Here is an 18,525-nt window from a genome sequence, read left to right on the forward strand (position 1 = left end):
AATGCCGTTTTATTTGAACGTTATATTAAGTAATGCTGAAAAAATGAAGTGTGGTTTCTACAAAAATATTAAGCCTCAAAAGCTGTTCAAGCGTTGATAAGAGAATCATTGTTTGCAATTGAGCACCAGTATGAGCACCAAATCAGCATAATAGAATGATTATTTGTAGTGTACATTTTCACACAACTCTCAAAATACTTTATGTGAGCATTTGTTTCTATAGTTTAAATGAATAATAGGCATTTTGTTTACCATAGTTGTTATTTGTGTCAACCCTACCATTAAAAAGTTGCTGCTCAAGCCTTTTTTGGCTCAGAATTAAAATTGTTTTTCTCTTTTGTTCTTTTCAGGTGGAGTTTTTCCATTCTCTCCAGCGCACCCACTGGAAGGCCCCGACATTGGCTGAGTGCGCGGATACTCTGTGTTTGAGTGTGCGTATGGTCAGCTGAAAGACGAGATAACTCCACAGCATCTGAGAAGAAAGCGTAAGCATGGCTCAAGGCACTCCCTTGAGGCCGCGTCCCCCTGAGATCCTTATGTAATGCCTCCTCATCTGCTAATAGACGGCAGCTGGGCCTGATACGCTCACACGTACACATTCAAGGAAGTCTCTGAAGTGTCCCAAGGGAGAAGTTGAACTCCTGTCCATTGTTTTCTCTTTGACCTCGTCCTCACTCAATCTTCACATACTCACCTGTGAATCCCAGGATTCCTCTGAGCTCCAAAGTCGTCTTTTCAGAATCGCTCCACTGACCTGGATCGGTTCCCAGGAGTTTTGAGGTGTGTGCAAGCTACGTGCTGCTCTTTCACCTGTTTTTTTTGTCTCTGTGCAAGCTTCATCAAGAGAGGTGTTTTAGCTGGAGCATTCCTCTCGTTTCATGCTTCTTGTCTCAAAAAGCGAGAATTTGATCTAATCAGCCATGCAGGTGTAAGCCTGTTTACTTGGGAAGATACTGGCCTGCCCTTCGAAACTAACCTGTGGATCAGCAATGCTTCGACTCAGGAGAGAGACACATGAGGTTCCATTTTTAAAAGTGCAGTGTAGCGCACTTGTTGGTTGAAATGAAGGAAAGACATTTTTATATTTTCTGAGTGTGGATGGTGGGGGGAAATTGTTAACGGTTGATTCCTTCATTGTCATTGCTCCCTTCAAAACTGAACTACACCAAAACTGAGAAAAATCCTTTGTCTTTTGCTGTTTCTTTTTTTTTTTTTTATATATATATATCTGTTTTGGTCTTTTTCTTTTTCAACTCCCATTTCAAGTTGAAAAACTCCAGGACATTAACTGACTACAGTGCTACTTATCAAAACATCAAACTCAAATATATATTTTAAATATTTGGCATCATTCAAGAGAAAAAAGAGAGGAAAAAAAGCTAATTCATACCCGTTGCTCTCCTCTACCTCTTATTTTATACAGTATAGAGTAACCTCTTATTTTATACAGTAACACCAAACGTTTAAAAAAACATTTTTTTAAAGCACGACTAAAAAACTGTCTGAATCCATTTTTTTTTTTTTTTTTTTTTCAAAGCATTTCCCATATTCAAGTTATTTTGTGGCACTTTTTAAAATTTATCCTAAGCCTTTTGAAGTCTTTTTTTTTTTTTTTTAAATGACCCACAAATATTTAGACTTTAAAGGTTTTGAGCAATTTTTGTTAAATTTTGTTAAATGCTTTTAATAATATATACGCCTGAGTGTTTAAATCTCAGAAACTCAATTTGTTAATCCCAAATTTCTTTTTTTTTTTTTTTTTTTATTCTTTTTTAAAACTTTATTTTTGCGTTTTTGCAACAATGCTCATCTTGTGGCCTTTTTGTATAATGCTGAAAGGACAACGACTTCTCCCCTAGTCTTTCTTTGCATTTGTGCTGTCTTGACAACACACACACACCTCCAAACGGATAATTTTCCGGGGCACGCTGCCATCCTGCCCCCTGGGTGATGCCGAGCGGCAGCATGAGTGGGGGTGTGTCTGGACCCACTTCCCCACCCCACCCCACTGTTCCATCGAGACCTCTCCGGCCTAGTCGCTACGTGCCAGTCTCTGCGGCAACGGCCTTCTTGGTCGGAGCAACCACCCTTTTCTTCTGCTTCACGTGAGTACACAAACACGTTTACTAACACTGATTGCTGCAATCATTTATGATGGATGAGTCAACATGTACTGGTAAATAACAGTGATAAAAAAGGTTTTTGCCTAGAACTCATTCAGAAGCACAAAATTATTCTCCCTGGGACTGATTTTTGCTGGCACGGTTCATTAAGTCTTATTCTCTACAACACAGAAATGTGTTCACTTGCTTGTGAGTGTGACAGCTGCCCACACAAGCTAGGTGAAAGCTACAATGGAAAAAATAATATAAGTTATAACATTTGAATGCTATCTTTATTGCATATGAGTGTAAACATCAAGCCAACCCTGTAGATTATACTGTTTATGTGCAAACAGTAAACTATTGACATTATTTTATAAAAGCTTTGTATTGTTAGTTTGCATACGTGTTACTGTACAAATATATCTGTAACCCAGCGGTTCTCAATTCCAGTCCTCGCGCCCCCACATTTTCTCTTATCGCTTAAGACATTTGTTCTATTCGAACGTAAGTGCCCTGCGAAGTGGACATCACAGGACAGGATATTCCACCATGACTCCAATTCGAGGACTAGAATTGAGAACCGCTGCTGTAACCTAAATTAATAATTAAATGTAAAATTTTGTAATATTCAGCATATTCATAGGGGAATGAGGGGTATCAGCATTCTCTTCTTGCGACTTATTTAAACAAAATAATACTAAATATGTCCTTTTTTAAATATCTTTTTACTACGTGTAATCTTATGATCATATGGCAGCAGTTGCAAGGTATGGCAGTACAGTTAGCGTAATTTCAGTGCTGTCATTGTTTTCAGCCTTTTTATCATTAAATGAGCCACATCTGAGAATGTTATTAGTTTCAGTGTTAAAATAACTGGGATAGTCTTTTTGTGTTGTTGAAATTTTTGACAGCATACATCTACGCAATACGCTTCTAATAAAATCCTCAGTTCATAAGTTAATGTTCAATACAGCAGGTTGTATCTTAAATATCATAAAGATTTTTCACACAGCTTAGAATATCAGAATTTACCTCACCTCTACTGTATTAAAAGGCTTCTTATTAATAATCTATATGAAATGTTTTGAACGATGACAAGATTAATCTTCTATAGATTTTGCTTGATTTACAAAAGACTCACAACTTTCAACAGTTCTGATCTAATGTAAATTAGTCTCTTTGTCCTAGTTCATTTCTTATTTGAAGTAATATAAAAGATTCTTCTAGTGAGGATTTATGCATTTTCACACAGTAACACTGATGTCAATCCACAAAGGGTTTCTGGTCTTAGGAATCACCTTCCTGCCAGTGTTACACCCTTACCAAAGTCCCCTGCAAAGTAATAGATTGGCGTATTGACACTGGAATGGACATGATGTTTATGTAAATGCATGTTTACATAAACAAAAGGTCTTAATGATAGGTTTCTTAATGAAACATTGAATGGCTTGTGCACACATAAACTGATGAGGTCGGTGTGTTTATGCAACATCAGCATTTAAAGTGCAGTCAGCGCAGTTTTCTTTTGATGAAATTGATAAATCACATTAGCTTCCTGTTGACTTCTTGAGCCCTGTATTCTGCAAGTCGTGACCTGTAAATATAAAAGGAACATGAAATGGTCATCATGCCAAAAAAAACAAAATAAACACTGCCCTTCCAGTTGGCACACAAGAGATCTGGGGGGCTTAAGTCAGATGCTGTGTCACGTCTGTTCATTCTTGTTATTTGCCCCCTCTAATCCCTCTCTTCCACCAACCCCTCAGATTAAACGCTGAAAGGCAATGAAAATAGGACAGCATCTGTCATAAAGTGGCACTTCCCTCTCTGTTTTCTTCTTTAACTTATCTCTTCTGCCTGTTTTTTCACACTTTGTATGTTTTGTGGTACCCTCTCTTTCCCAGGAGAAATTGTATGGTTATCTGTGTGTCTATGTTGTAGTTAGAATAGTAAGAATTATAGTTATGTAGTTCTTATATTGTTAGTATAGTAAGAATGTGGCTAAAACATTATCAGTCAGTTTGTTCCCTTGACAACCAGCTCTTTTCCTAAATTAGGATGGTTAAGCAGCCTTGACAAAGGTATTTAAAAGCACACATGAAGTGTGTGATTCCAGTCTCATTCTGTGTCTCATTCTTGCCTCTTTTTCCCACAGGTGCCCTTGGCTTTCAGAGCAGTTTTCCATCGCTGTGCCAATATACAATGGCATTATGTTTCTGTTTGTTCTGGCCAACTTCTGTATGGCCACCTTTATGGATCCTGGCATCTTCCCTAGAGGTAGTGAAACAATCTGCGATATGTGTCTGTGTGTGTGTGAGTATAGTAGAATGTGTGGCTGTCTTATTGGAAAAACAAACCACTTATTTTTTTCACCTCTTCATTTAGTTTATACTTCAAACTGTATTTCAGTCGATTAATTTTTTTTTTTTTCATTTAACTGACCTTGATGTACTAAACATCAGCTGAATCAACCTTAAAGCAGTGTTTTTATTGTTAACTAAAACGAACAAAACATTTTTTTTTTAAAAGAAATATAATAATGTATATTAGATTAATTTTTGAAAATAAAAAAACCTAAACAAAGATTAGAAATTTTGCCTTGCAAACTAACTAAAAGAATTTGGAGTTGAAATACTCAAATACAAAAAATTAAACACAAAAATAAAATCTAATTTTAAATGTTAATCAGTATTACAATAGTATATACTAACATATCTGTCTTAAAGTCAACGTGAAAATGCATTCCCAGTCCATTTCACTTCCATAAAGTGAAATGTAATATTCAACAAGGGAAAAAATCTAAAAACTGCTGTATATTACTTGGCTATTAGTTATGTTCTTTGTCTGTGTGGCCTAGGTGACGTCACTCAAAATCTGTTTATTTTATTACATTTTAATTAAATATTATGAAGACAGTTTTTATTCATTTGGAGTAACATGCACTAATGAATTGTGCACAAGAAGATGTGTGTTAAAGAGCACAACGGTCAAACTAAACAGGGTTTGGATTCCATGTTGACTTAAGCAGGAGTTTAATAAAATACATCTGTAATTTGATCCACTAAGGAAGGCATTTTAAACAGTGTGTGTGTGTTGTAGCTGAGGAAGATGAGGATAAAGAGGATGATTTCCGAGCTCCTCTTTACAAGACTGTGGAGATTCGAGGCATTCAAGTGCGGATGAAGTGGTGCTCCACCTGCCGTTTCTACAGACCCCCGCGTTGCTCACACTGCTCCGTGTGCGACAACTGTGTGGAGGTAAATACACACACTCACACCTTATTCCAGTCATTGTTCAGCTGTTACTCCACTATTGTGCATTGACAAAACAAATGACATTACAATACATAGAAAAAAAATAAACAAGAAATGCAAATGTTATGGAATTGCTAAGGGTAAATCTTTGTCATTAATCAATCTGTCCACTCTTGCTCTGACTAATGCTTTGCAGACTAGACTGATTGATTCATGTTAATTAAGTAGAGAAGTGTGCTTGCTTTGGACAGCCTTAAGCTTTTCTCTCTCTTTCATAATTATGACTCTCTCACACACACACACATGCAACTTCTCCCCTTCTCTCCTTGCAGGATTTTGATCATCACTGTCCGTGGGTCAACAACTGTATCGGCCGGAGGAATTACCGTTACTTCTTTCTGTTCCTGCTCTCTTTGACTGCTCACATAATGGGCGTGTTTGGCTTCGGCCTGCTTTTCATTCTCTACCACACCCAGCAGCTGGACAGAGTGCATTCGGCTGTCACGTATCCTCAAACAATTGTTTCAAATTTCTGTGTGCTCACACCAAAATTTTTGGGCCAAAATTCAGACTGTGCAACAGTGTCTTTTGAGTGAGAGCTGAACTTGAGAGCTGATTTGTATTATGATTTACTGCTTCCTCCTTGACGCTTTATCAGTATGGCTGTCATGTGTGTCGCTGGGCTTTTCTTCATCCCAGTGGCAGGTCTCACAGGTTTCCATATCGTTTTGGTGGCAAGAGGCAGGACCACCAATGAGCAGGTTGTGACATGCGCAATCAAAATCTTCTGTTGTCGTGTTTGTTTTCCTGTCAATTACCATGTTGTTGGTGGTGGTGAACTGGGATTAAAATCCCTATTAAGCATCATCTCATTTTAATCCTCTTCCCAAATCAGTTTCTGCCCATCTCTCCTCCTCTTTGTGTTGACCACATGTGCACACTTGTGTATCTTATTGTCTCACTATTCTTCCATACTGCCTCATTCCATCTCTCTTTTTTATTATTTTTAAATGTTTTATGACTAATCACTATTAAAGGATCTACTAAGGTTATTGTTTAACGGTCAACTCTGTGTTTGTAGGTAACGGGGAAGTTCAGGGGAGGCGTGAACCCCTTCACAAACGGCTGCTTGAGGAACGTCTCACACGTTCTGTGCAGCTCACAGGCACCCAGGTATGTTTTCCCCTGCATTCATAACTTTTAACGTAAATGTTGTATTTTCTTATTGAGGTTTTAACACTGTTGTATTCTGATCTCTCAGGTATCTGGGTAGAAAGAGGAAGGCTCAAACAGTGTCTGTTCAGCCTCCTTTCCTCCGACCGCAGCTTACTGAGGCTCAGCTGGCAGCCAAGGTGCTCGACAACGGAATCCAAGGAGACCTTCACCGGGTAAAGAAATAAAGCCTTTTTACTTATTTTCTTCAGTGCGCTCAAGGCTTCTCTCCATCCTTCTCCTTTTGGAAGAACAGTCTCTCAGCTGTTATGAAATAAAAGGTTTTTTTTATTAGTATTTTCCAGGCCTGAGAAAGCCAATGAAATTAATGAAATTGTAGATATTACTCTTGTATTTTTGTGTGCAAGTTGTTCCTTAGAGTCTGTTCTTTCTAAGAAGTTGTTCAGCGATTCACATATTGTTCTTAATGTGTCATTATGAAGTCAGTCTGAATTTGAATGATTTATGAAAACCTTTATCTGGTAACTAGATAGGCCATGGAAATTCATGACTTAAAACGTTTGAACGAGGTCATGAGCGTTACCTCTGCCACTGAGGTGCAGATGTTCCTGTCAGAGCCAAAATCCCTAGGTCAGAGAGTGCGTTAGACTATTTTGCAAGCAACTGGCTCCAATTCCCCTTTCTGGCAGACAAAGCTCAAAAAATATCTGTTTGTGCCATTTACCATCTAATTGAGGACGGATGACGTAGACAGGCTTGCATTAATATGGCTGAAACGTAGACTGGCTTTTAAATTGTCAAAAATACTTTATTCCATAATGAAAGGTTGTGCTTTGAAATGATTTATGTTCTTTAAGAATACATGAACTGTCAATCAGTTTGGAGCACTTCATTACATGTTTTTGATATTTTTCAACATTGCAACCTGGAGTTATGAGAAAAGTAGTCATGCTTTTTTGGTAATAATGGATTTCTGCATTAATGGTTTCTAAAGTGAAAGGCTCAGCTTGTTGCTTGCTGAGTAATAAGCACTGATAGTGAGAGGGAGGAAGGAGGTACAGTGTGGCAGAGAGAGCTGCTTGATAAATGTGCACCACTGTGCAGAAATGTAAGGAAGGAACTGATAATTGGAAATGTTCATTCGCTTTTCTTCCATTATCTTCAGAAGTCCCGGTCTTATCCCTCTCATAAGGTTGCTGAATCTTTTGGCATCCTCTGCTGTGATACCATTGCTCTAGTTCAAATTATAACAAAGGTGTGTCTGCTATAGCCAGTTCCTCCTGGATAGTTGGCACGTCAAATGGTCCAAAGCCTGAGAAAGAGTCTAACGTGTGTTCATGTTGCCACACCCAGCAACCTATTGGTCTGTGCCAAATAGGGTTGCATGTAGGAGTGTGCAATATGACGATTTTTGATCGTGGACGATATAAATATCGTAATATCGTGCTACAGCGCACATTCTATCAGTTACAGTTCTCTGGCGCCTCTGGCTCACTATAATGTTAAATGTGACATACAATAGGATACTGCACTTATTCTCAGTCACATAACGCCTTGCCGGTTAAACATTTAATTTGCGTGCTGTTCTGACGTGCGCTTTTTCTCAGCGCACCACTTGAAACGCGCACGCACACTGTCAAACAGCGCCACAGTCAAGGCTTGAGCTATTACCTAAATCAACTGCGAAAAGATTGTTTTCTAAAACATCATGGATGGAATGATACTGAGAGCGCTGTATGAGCTCGCGGCGCCATCTGCAGGACAGTTAAAAGCGTTCAAATGATTCAAAGCGTCAGAATCAGCACTGAAACGTTTTACTCGACCCGGTGTTTTTTTTTTTTTTTTTTTTTTTTTTTTTTTTTAATGAATGGCGGTGAGAATTTGAGATTGCTAGTGCTGTCATAAAACGCCCAACGGTTGTGTTGTAATTATGTAATAGGCTGTAGTCTGACGCGCTACATGTCTGCTGTTACAGTACTGTTTAGTTTCGATTCATTGTTAATGCTAGCTGCGCTGCGATTGGTTTGAGCAGCTTTAATTTGCATTTAGGAACACAACATTTGTCATTAGAAACGTTTATAAATAAGTTGTTGTTTACAAAGAGAATTTTCAGAGTCACATAATCCTTCAGAAATCATTCTAATATGCTGATTTTCTGCTCAAGAAACATTTCTCATTATTATCGATGTTAAAAACAGTTTTGCTGCTTAATATTTTTTGGAAACAATGATACCACTCTAAGTTGTATAAGATTTAAAAAAGAGAGAGAAATTAATTTTATTCATGCATGAAAGTGATAAAGTGGCTTGTGTGTGTGACTTAGGGCGTGGTCAGATTTTCCTTCTTTTTTGTCTCTAGCTGATCACATGCCTGTTGAGAAAAAAGCAGATGCGTGCCTGTACATTATATGCGTGCAGGTCTTAAGGGCCAGTGCTAAACATGCTGCTGACTGTCAAGGGATAGTTCACCCAAAAATTTAATTTGGCATTATTTAGTCACTCGCATGTTGTCCCAAACCTGTATTAATTTCTCTCTTGTGCTGAACACAAAAGAAGATATTTTGAAGAATGTGGGTAACCAAACAGTTGCTGGTCCACATTTGATAGTAGGAAAAAAAATAGGCCTATGGAAGTAACTGTGGACCAGCAACTGATTGCATTTAAAATAACATTTAAAAACCCATTCAGGTTTAAAACAGTTTGAGAGTGAGTAAATGATGGTATAAAAATAAAACACTATGACAGAACTGACAGTTGACTATTTTCATTGAGAAAAATCACTCTCTACTCTTGACTGAAAAACGTCAATGCAGTTGGAATCAATCTATATAGTCACAAATTATAATATATTATCACAAAGAATCGTGATAATATCGTGATATTTCAAAAAAAAATAAAAATTGTGATATTTTTGCCATATTGCCTACCCCTAGTTGCATGGTATAGGGCAGGGATAGGCAACGCCTGACCTGGAGTGCCGATATCCTGCAGAGTTTAGCTCCAACCCTGAAAAAACTCCCTTGCCTGTAGCCCTAGTAATTCTGAAGACCTTGATTAGCTTGTTCAGGTGTTTGATTAGGGTTGGAGCTAAACTCTACAGGACATCGGCACTCCAGGACCAACGTTGCCTACCCCTGGTATAGGGCTTCCACGATAAAGGTTAATCTGATAATCACAATTACTTTGCTCAAATCATAGTCAAAGCTAAATCAAAAATCAAAGCTAAACAAGTACTAAAAATGTAGAACAAAAAATACATAATTTAGCAAATTTCAGTACCTGAGTAGGATAACAATGTGCAGCTCTTAAGCACAGTTTGCCGGTTCAGGCAATGTAACTTCAACAGTGTAACCATTTTTTCAGTGACTTTGGCACTGAAGAGGAAGTCGTCATGATTTGAGTGTTTTTCCTATTGGACATTGTTTATGAGTCAGAACATACCTTCAGTCAGCTGTTTTGTCCATTTCTTTATTTAATTAACCACTTGTGTTTTATCCTCTCTTATGCAATCTTTCAGTCTAAGAGCAGTTTGATGGAGAGTCAATCTGCTGACGCCGAGCCTCCACCTCCACCTAAACCAGAGCTCAGATACCCTGGGCTGTCACGAGGACCTGCCGGACACTCTGAGGGTTAGAGCAAACTACAGTAGCATTCTGATTCACAAACATACATAGATCCTTTTTGCCTTATTTGAGCTTTTTTTTTTAGTTACTGACTACATTTTAGATTTGTCTTCAGTTGAATAGTGTTTATTCAAGCTTTCAAAATGTAACAGCAGTGATGTCATCACAATACTTGCATGTTTTTTGTAATTGGTCTTGTCTTCCTTGCATATATTTCCTTGCAAATGCCATTTATGAATCGAATATGAATATTCTGAATGGAGTAAGGCCTGATCACCCCAAGAATGATAACTGTAAATTTAACTATAATGATAACTATATTAGCATCTACACCAAAGCATATTATTGTTTTGTTTATTATAAGCAGGCACTGCAGTTATCTTGTGTGCCATTTTAAATGCTTGAATCTTGTGCATTAAAATCTGAAATCTAGTGAATTTTGATTGGCTGTCAAATTTTATTTTATTTTTTTAATGTTCATCAGTTTCAAATGATATCATACCTTTTTGTCATTATCATTATAATTGTGGTGTGAACTTGTTTTTGTGGATTTAGAGCGATTATTAAAACGTTATAGTTGTGGTTTTCTTCTTTGGTGTGAACAGGCCTTAAAGGGATAGTTCACCCAAAAATTAAAATTCTGTCATTAATTACTCACCCTCATGTCGTTCCAAACCCGTGAGACCTCCGTTCATCTTCGGAGCACAAATTAAGATTTTTGATGCATCCCGTGAGTTTTCTGACCCTCCCATAGACAGCAATGTAATTACCACGATCAAGGTCCAGAAACGTAGCAAGGAGTACGGTAAATTAGTCCATGTGACATCAGGGGTTCAACCATAATTTTACATAGCTACGAGAATACTTTTTGTATGTAAAGAAAAAAAAAATGACAACTTTATTCAACAATTTGTCTCCTCCGCATCATCCTAGAGTATGCACTGAACGTAAACAACGTATGCTGTTCTGTGTCAGCTGCACCACGCGGATTCATTGTTTTTGTTCAGATCAAAGCGTAAACGATGTAAAGAGCGTATCCGCATATCTCCTTGCTAAGTTTCTGGACGTTGATCGTGTTAATTACATTGCTGTATATGGGAGGGTCAGAGAGCTCTCAGAATTCATCAAAAATATCTTAATTTGTATTCTGAAGATGAACGGAGGTTGTACGGGTTTACAACGACATGAGTGTGAGTAATTAATGACAATTTTAATTTTTGGGTGAACTATCCCTTTAAGATTGCGATTATCTGTTGCAGTGCTGTTGTTTCAGCTTAATTCACTTTTACATTCCTTAAATATGTGATCTTTCTGTTCTTTGTTTGCAGAGAGTAGTCTGTTGAATAAAGCCCCACCCACACCCACCATGTTCAAGTACAGGCCCACATACAGCAGCCCGGGCAAGAACCACACTGCCCTCACACATGCCTATGCCAACCAGGTAACTTTTCTCTGTTGATTTACGTGTTGTTTATCCAAAGTAAAGAGGTCTTTGTGTTCATTCACAATCTATGGTGGTGATTCACAACATTTACTTTGATGTCATTTACAGTCCTTTGCATGACTAATTATTATTTCCTTTATACCACAAGTCTTTTTTTTTTCTCTCTAACATTTTGTTCAATCCATTAAATTGTTTTTCCCTTCCAATTTGGTTGACTCAGTGGCTTTCAGTTGAACAGTATCAGTAAGTTTACACTGTACTACTTTTTCTGTGTGTCTGTGTGCGTTAATGTTTTACATCCCAATGATCCTCTCCTTTCTCTAGCATCTGTCCTTTTTCTGTGTCCATATGCATTAATTTATAAATGCAGCTTGTTATTGCAGCTGAGTTGGTTTTATGAATCTCCCACCATTTAGTTTATCACCACAGTACTTCATATCTATAAGGGTTTTGTTATATAAAGATGTTTTACAAAAATACCATATTGCTTTCTCAAAAGGCCACCGCTTATACAAAAGAGAACCAAAAGCATATAATTTGTTTAATTAAACTCTAGTAGTGTTAATAAAGCCTACAGTGCGTCAACACAAACAACCAATCTCCTTACAGAGTGGCTGTGCAAAACAATTTGCTGATTGTAGCTGTGGGGGTGTGCCGGTTTTGGCTCTATGATGCTAGATTAGGATATATTAGATGGGAAATACACCATGTCATGTGATTTTGATTGATTCTGAAAGACATGAGGCCTCATGAATAAAACTTTACTGAGTTACCATTATGGAAGTGTGTGCACAAGGTTTAGATTTAAATAATGGTATTAACGCTGTAGGTCAGGGTTGGGTTTAAGTCTGAATTGAACAATTGTTTCCCTTTTAATAGCAATACACCAGTATTGGTAACTGTGATATGTAAAAAAAAAAAATATATATATATATTAATATTGTGCCAATACTACACTACGATATCTTGTGAAAATCACAGGTACAGGACTTTTTTCAGTCTGGTAGGACATTAATAATGTCTAGTTTTGGTTAAATCATTTAGTAGCAAAACAAACTAGGTATTCATGAGCAGAGCTATATTGTATTCTGTGAACTAAAAAAGTACCCGCAAGTTAAATGGATGAATTATGCACAGTCACTCGGTTGGCTACAATCAAATCTACAATTTTAGGCTAAGAAGCCAAATAGTGTAAATGTCATGCTTGCTTGTAGCTTACTTTTTGTACACGAGGCCCCAATGCTTTTTATCCCCTGCCAACAAAGACCACAAGGCAAGAAAAGATAGATGTTGTGATTTTTAACGTTGCTCAAGTGATGTGGTGTGCTATACTGAAACAAATGCAAAAATGAGACGCATTCAAACTCCGGTGCTCTGCCTTCAGTGTGTCCAAGTTTGTCCCCTGCCTTTCCTAGCTTAGCCTCTCTGTCTGTCACAACGCTGGCTCTTTATTATAGCTATAGAAAAAAAATTATATAGCTTTAGTCCTTGACATCATCCCTTTGAATTTAGCTTTCAGATTTCCTTTGAAACTTTATAAACTCTTCTGCCTACTTTCTCTCTCTCGCTCTCTCTGTAGATGAGTCGCGGGGACAGTCTTAAAGAGTCCTCTTCCTCTCTCCTCCAGTCCAGTCAGCAGTCAGGCTATCGCTCTGAGCCCAGTCTGGATGGGCGCGAGGGGGGTGGAGGAGCGGAGCGAAGCGGTCCAGAGCGAACAGCTGGGGATCCTGGAGAACCTCCAGGCTCAGGGATCACTGGATACTCCCTAGGAGGGCGTTCGTATCCCTCCTTCTCTGATCCCACAGTTCTCGCCGTAGGGTCCTCGCGGTCCTCCAGTGCCCGCTCTTCCCACAATGCCCCGCCATCCGAAGCCACCACCTCCGCCAGCTACAAGAGCTTAGCCAATCAGACGCCACCACCGGCTCCTCGGAACGGCAGTATGTCGTATGATAGTCTGCTCACGCCGTCCGAAAGCCCAGATTTTGAGTCGGCAGCACCTGAGATGTCACCAGGCCGATCACGCACACCTGTAGTGGGATACAGTTCGCCCTTCCTGTCAGCACAGATCGCCCAGCAGCGGGAGGCGGAGCTCCACCAGCCGTCTGTCTCCAGCGCCGCCCTCCTTGCCGCCGCGCAGCACGCCGGCTATCTACGTGGCTCCACCTCCTCCCAGCCCGCTCCACCTGAACGCGAGCGGGAGCGCCTGCTGCACGGCTCTCAGCATCACCACCACCACCACCACCATCACCATCGGCCACCCCGCTTCTCTCGACCCCCACTGCTCTCTGACTCGGGCCCGCCTCAGCCCTCATATCCGTACCGCACACGCTCCACTGACACACCCCTGCCGCCCACCACTCACCCTCCACGCTCGCCACACCCCCCGCCGCTGGGGAAGTCTCTGTCTTACTCTAGCGCTGCCGCTGCTGAGATGCAGTACCGCCTGGTCCGCAAAGCCTCGGCCTCGGTCGGGGGAGGGGGCATACAGGCGCCAAAGTGAGTACCGCCCCCTCAACTTTACGACGCTCTGCGCAGCCTGCTGCCTCCTTCCTCCTACTCTTCCTCCTCCTCCTCCCAGACTCCTGTGAGTGTATCTTTCACTTCTTTCTTCCTTCTGCATTTTCCCATCAGTCTAAACTCATTCTGTCGAGGCGACTCGCCAGTAATTTTATGCTTTCATCGGTGATCATCTGTTTCTTTCTGCTGCTTGATGTCATTGTGTTGAATGTTAGTGAATCGTAATTGTCATAGTATTAAAATAGCATAAAAATCATCTTTAATAAATAGTCAAGGGACTTTTTAAAAGGGATTTTTTGGGGCATTTTTGCCTTTATTATGACAGAACAGATCAGAATTTACAGGAAAGTGAAGTGGGAGAGAGAGAGGGGGTGGGATCCCGAAAGGTCCTTGAGTCGAGATTCGAACTTGGGACGCCTGCAGTGCAATGACGCTAATTACTAATGAAATTTAATTGAACACATTCACAACCATTTCATTTAAAATGTCCAGTCTTTATTTAGATTTAAAATTTCATTATTAATATTGTTGTTGTTATTATTAATATTATTGTTGTTGTTTTTATATATTAAAAAAAAATTACAACATTGGCAAAACATAAAAAAACTAAATAAAAATAAAGTTAATAAAACATATTATTAAAGTACTAATTTAAAACATCCACTAACCATTTAATTTTAAATGTCCATTCAACCATTATGCTTTTTAAAGAAATCAAAGGCTTTGTTTATACACGCATAAACAAATTATAATAGTAATAAAAAAATAAAAATTAAAAACAAATGCAATAAATATTATTTCATTTATTCAATCTGAATAATCATGTCAGATTTAAGGTCATAATTGAGGACAGGGTCAGACTTCTGCATGAATGCATAAAATTAGTAATGCCTCTATTGTCTCATGTTCCTTAGTTGTGTCAGTGCCATACCATATTGTCATAATAAACATGAACGGAATCAAATAAAGTGCTTGTCTATGTGGAGAGACAGGATGGAAAACTATATATTTTAAAAAATCTCCTGACATCATGCTGCTGCTTAAGTTGTTACCATGGTGACCTAAGTAGATAAACTGGATATTGTTTACTCTACAATAAACAGATCAATTTTAATCACTGGCAAAATGACTAAATGGATAGATCTGAGACACAGAGAAAACTTAATCACTGTGCTCATTTAGCGGTCTGGAAAGCCTGCTTTGCCTTCGAGTTATTAGTCAGCTTTTTAAAAGCAACAAAATCAACCTGGACTTCACTAAGCAGCAGAGAATAAATCTTCTTGTTCTTCTACAGGAAACGGTGTTGCTTAGAATGAGGGAGAGAACAAAATGAAACACATTCTGTCATAGGAGCTTTATATTTTAAGTTGACATGTATGCATTGTTATTTGGAAACACCAAGGGCCAAGCAACGATCCCTCATCATTTACTGTTGTTTCAGTGGCAGAGCTGATGGTTAGAATAAACCTGCAATGCTTCAGTGCTTAAGAGAATGTTTCCTTTCCAAATAGTGTGGCAGAGAAATTGAAATTTACTAGCAGACAAGGCTGAATTTGCCTTTCTGGCTACACTTTTTTTCATTGCCTTTTTGCACAGTTTTCTGAACTGACATCTGCTCTGGGAGGCTTTTTAACTGACATCTGTATTATATCACAGGAAGTGAATTTGACATAATTATGCATCTTGTGATATATATTATCGTCAGTTATCATATTGTAATTCTTTCTTGTGTGTTGTGACTTATTTTTTGGTTACATTATGATGCTTTATTTATTTAACTGTGAAAGTGAAACATTCATGACCACACAAAATTGCACATTTCACACCACTTTCATGTTGACCCTATACATTTTTTATAATACAGGCTTTTGTTTGGTTTGAATGCATGCTACAGAATAATCATATTTTTACTGTAAAATACACTAGAGCTCAAAGGTTTTTTTTAAATGTCTCTCATGCTCACCAAGTTTATTTACTCAAGAATGCAGTAATATTATGAAATATTATTAGAACCGTTTTCTATTTTAATGTTTTAAGATAATTTATTCTTGTGATGCAAATCTGAATTTTCAGCAGTCATCAGTGCCATGTGGCCCTTCAGAAATCATTCTTATATGCTGATTTGCTGTTCAAGAAATATTTCTTATCAATGTTGAAAACCGTTGTACTGCTTAAATCAGTTTCCTCAAAAATATATATTTTTTTCAGAGCTTTTATTTAAAATATAAATCGTTATAACTTAATATAATCATTATGAATGTCTTTTATTGCCACTTCCATCTATTTAATGGCAAAACAAACTTTTGAACAGTAGTGTAAGTACTATAAAATGGTGCATTCTAATCTATATCTTTCTCTAACATCTCTGTTTCTCTGGTTTAGGGACGAGATTCAGATGAAGTCGTATAGTCGGACAAACGGGCAGCCGAAACCTCCTTCCACCCCCTCGTCCCCCTCTCATCCTGTCAGTGTGTCTTCTCGCCCAGGCCAGGCGTATTCCAGTGCTGGCTCTTCTCAGAGCCCCGCCCACAAGCCTGGAGGTGGGGTGAAGAAGGTGACGGGCGTCGGAGGGACCACTTACGAGATATCAGTGTGAGAGACGTGCTGTTTTGACCCGTTTTGTCATGAATGGAGCCCTGGACTCATTTTCTTCACAGACACAGCAGAGAAATTTATTGGACATTTATTGGTGCCTACAGGAAAGATCTGAAAACTTCTGACCTCTGCTGTTATTTTTTGAAAAGGAAATAATACTAACCAGCAGGTTTTGGTTAGATATGACATAGAGGAGGAGGAGGAGGAGCAGGGGGTCATTCAAGCCGTGACATGGTGGGACTTCAGGACTCCTCGCCAGCAAGGAGCTGGAGCGCATAATCAGTGTGACGGCAAAGGACCGGATTGCCTTGAAAACATTTCAGTACATAACAAAAAAAGATTTTTATCCAACATAATTGTGTAAATTGTTCTGTATAGACAAAAAATTATCAGTTTTGGGGAGGTTTTTTTATCACCGAGTGGAATTAGTTTTTTTCAAAGGGGGACCTGTGGCATTCAGTAGCCATTTCAGACCACTGTGTTTGGCATGCGACAATGTTGCGTCTGTATCCAATCAGCACCAGGGAAGCAAAACAGTAGAAATATGAGGAAATGGGACTAATACGTTATTTAAGTGGCAGAAGCCTTTTCAAGTGCAAGTAGTGTTTTCTGAGCAATGGCCTTGGAAATTCAAGGAAGTTTTTATTTAATTTTTAAAGTGTTATTTTATATGACTTTATAAATGGCTATTGATCAGATCAAATGTTTTTTTTTGGCTGATATTTGTTCTCCATGGACTTTTATCTAATCAAATAGAGGGATAAAGAGCTGATGGCCGCTCCAGCTGGAAAGAGATCAGCCGGTAATCAGAGGGTTAATCGTAGCATAAAAATGAATTTGATATGGTGGAGCCCAATTTGTGGGGCATATTTCAAATTTTATCCTGTAAACATTGATTGGCTGCCTCTTAGATCTGATTTTTATTTTTTTTCTTCTCATTTCGTTTTATATTAATATGTGAGAGCCAAATCTCACCGGTGGCCTTGACTAGCCAGCCAGCTCCCGATGCCACAGAACGGTGTGGAACCATATCAGTGCCCTCTGATTGGACGGCAGTTGAACCAATCAGTGGAAGTTAGCTGTCATTTATGAATCAGTGAAAGCCTTTTATTTTTAATGATTTAATTCTTACCTAGTGCATTCGAGAAGATTGTGACATTGTGCAGGACTCATTTCAATCATCGTCTGTCTTGTTAGGGGTGTTGATCAACATTTAGATCAGAGCTGGCCAATCAGGGGACAGAATGTATTTGCTGACTTATACAAAGCCAATGAATACACTTATAGGAATATTTTGGATCAAAAGATGGATTGAGGGGAGGGAGGGAACGAAAAAAAGAACGTGTACTGTATAGTTCAGTGTGAGTGAACATGGTTGTGAATACGTGTATGCGGGTGTTTGAGCATTGGTAATAAACTCTTTATAAATCAGTTATGATTTTGACTTTAATTTCCCCTTTATGCATAGCTCCTGTTTTAATATATAAAAATCTTTAGAAAACTACACCAAAACAATATATATATTTTTCTGTCCATCCACAAATATGTGAAAGCCTGTTTGTGAATTTAGCCATCAGAAAAATAGTCTAAACTTATTTTGGCATCTCATTACCTTGTTGCAGCACTGGAAAATAACTGGGTGTACCTAAAAATACTGAAAATGTTAGTAGATGTGCTCCTTAAGATATACAACCTTATGTTGATTTGATCTTAATGTTTTTGTCATCTTTTTAGTTTTTTTGGATGTCTAAATTGTTTAAAGTTTAAGCATTTGGTAAATTAACAGGTTTTTAGCTAAAATAAAAAATAATATTT

The 18,525-nt window shown here is 38.5% G+C and overlaps 1 protein-coding gene across 2 annotated transcripts; it reads left to right on the forward strand.

Annotated features, from left to right (window-relative positions):
- The first annotated feature begins 1,538 nt into the window (after positions 1–1,538).
- Positions 1,539–18,141, forward strand: LOC306874212 (palmitoyltransferase ZDHHC5-A-like). 2 transcript variants are annotated; one of them, XR_013784602.1, is made up of 11 exons: positions 1,539–2,105; positions 4,261–4,382; positions 5,205–5,362; positions 5,692–5,864; positions 6,018–6,120; positions 6,441–6,532; positions 6,621–6,747; positions 10,049–10,160; positions 11,483–11,595; positions 13,178–14,182; positions 16,498–18,140. XR_013784602.1 is itself a non-coding variant. In XM_079424081.1 (11 exons), exons 1-11 carry the CDS (start codon positions 1,951–1,953, stop codon positions 16,709–16,711), a joined length of 2,286 nt encoding a protein of 761 aa, XP_079280207.1. In that variant the 5' UTR covers positions 1,539–1,950; the 3' UTR covers positions 16,712–18,141. The 2 variants fall into 2 exon arrangements, 1 of the variants encoding a protein (XP_079280207.1); XM_079424081.1 differs by having other exon boundaries at positions 13,178–14,094; positions 16,498–18,141.
- The last annotated feature ends 384 nt before the right edge of the window (positions 18,142–18,525 follow it).

Source organism: Barbus barbus, assembly GCF_936440315.1.
Source record: "Barbus barbus genome assembly, chromosome: 8".
Lineage (NCBI taxonomy): Eukaryota > Metazoa > Chordata > Actinopteri > Cypriniformes > Cyprinidae > Barbus > Barbus barbus.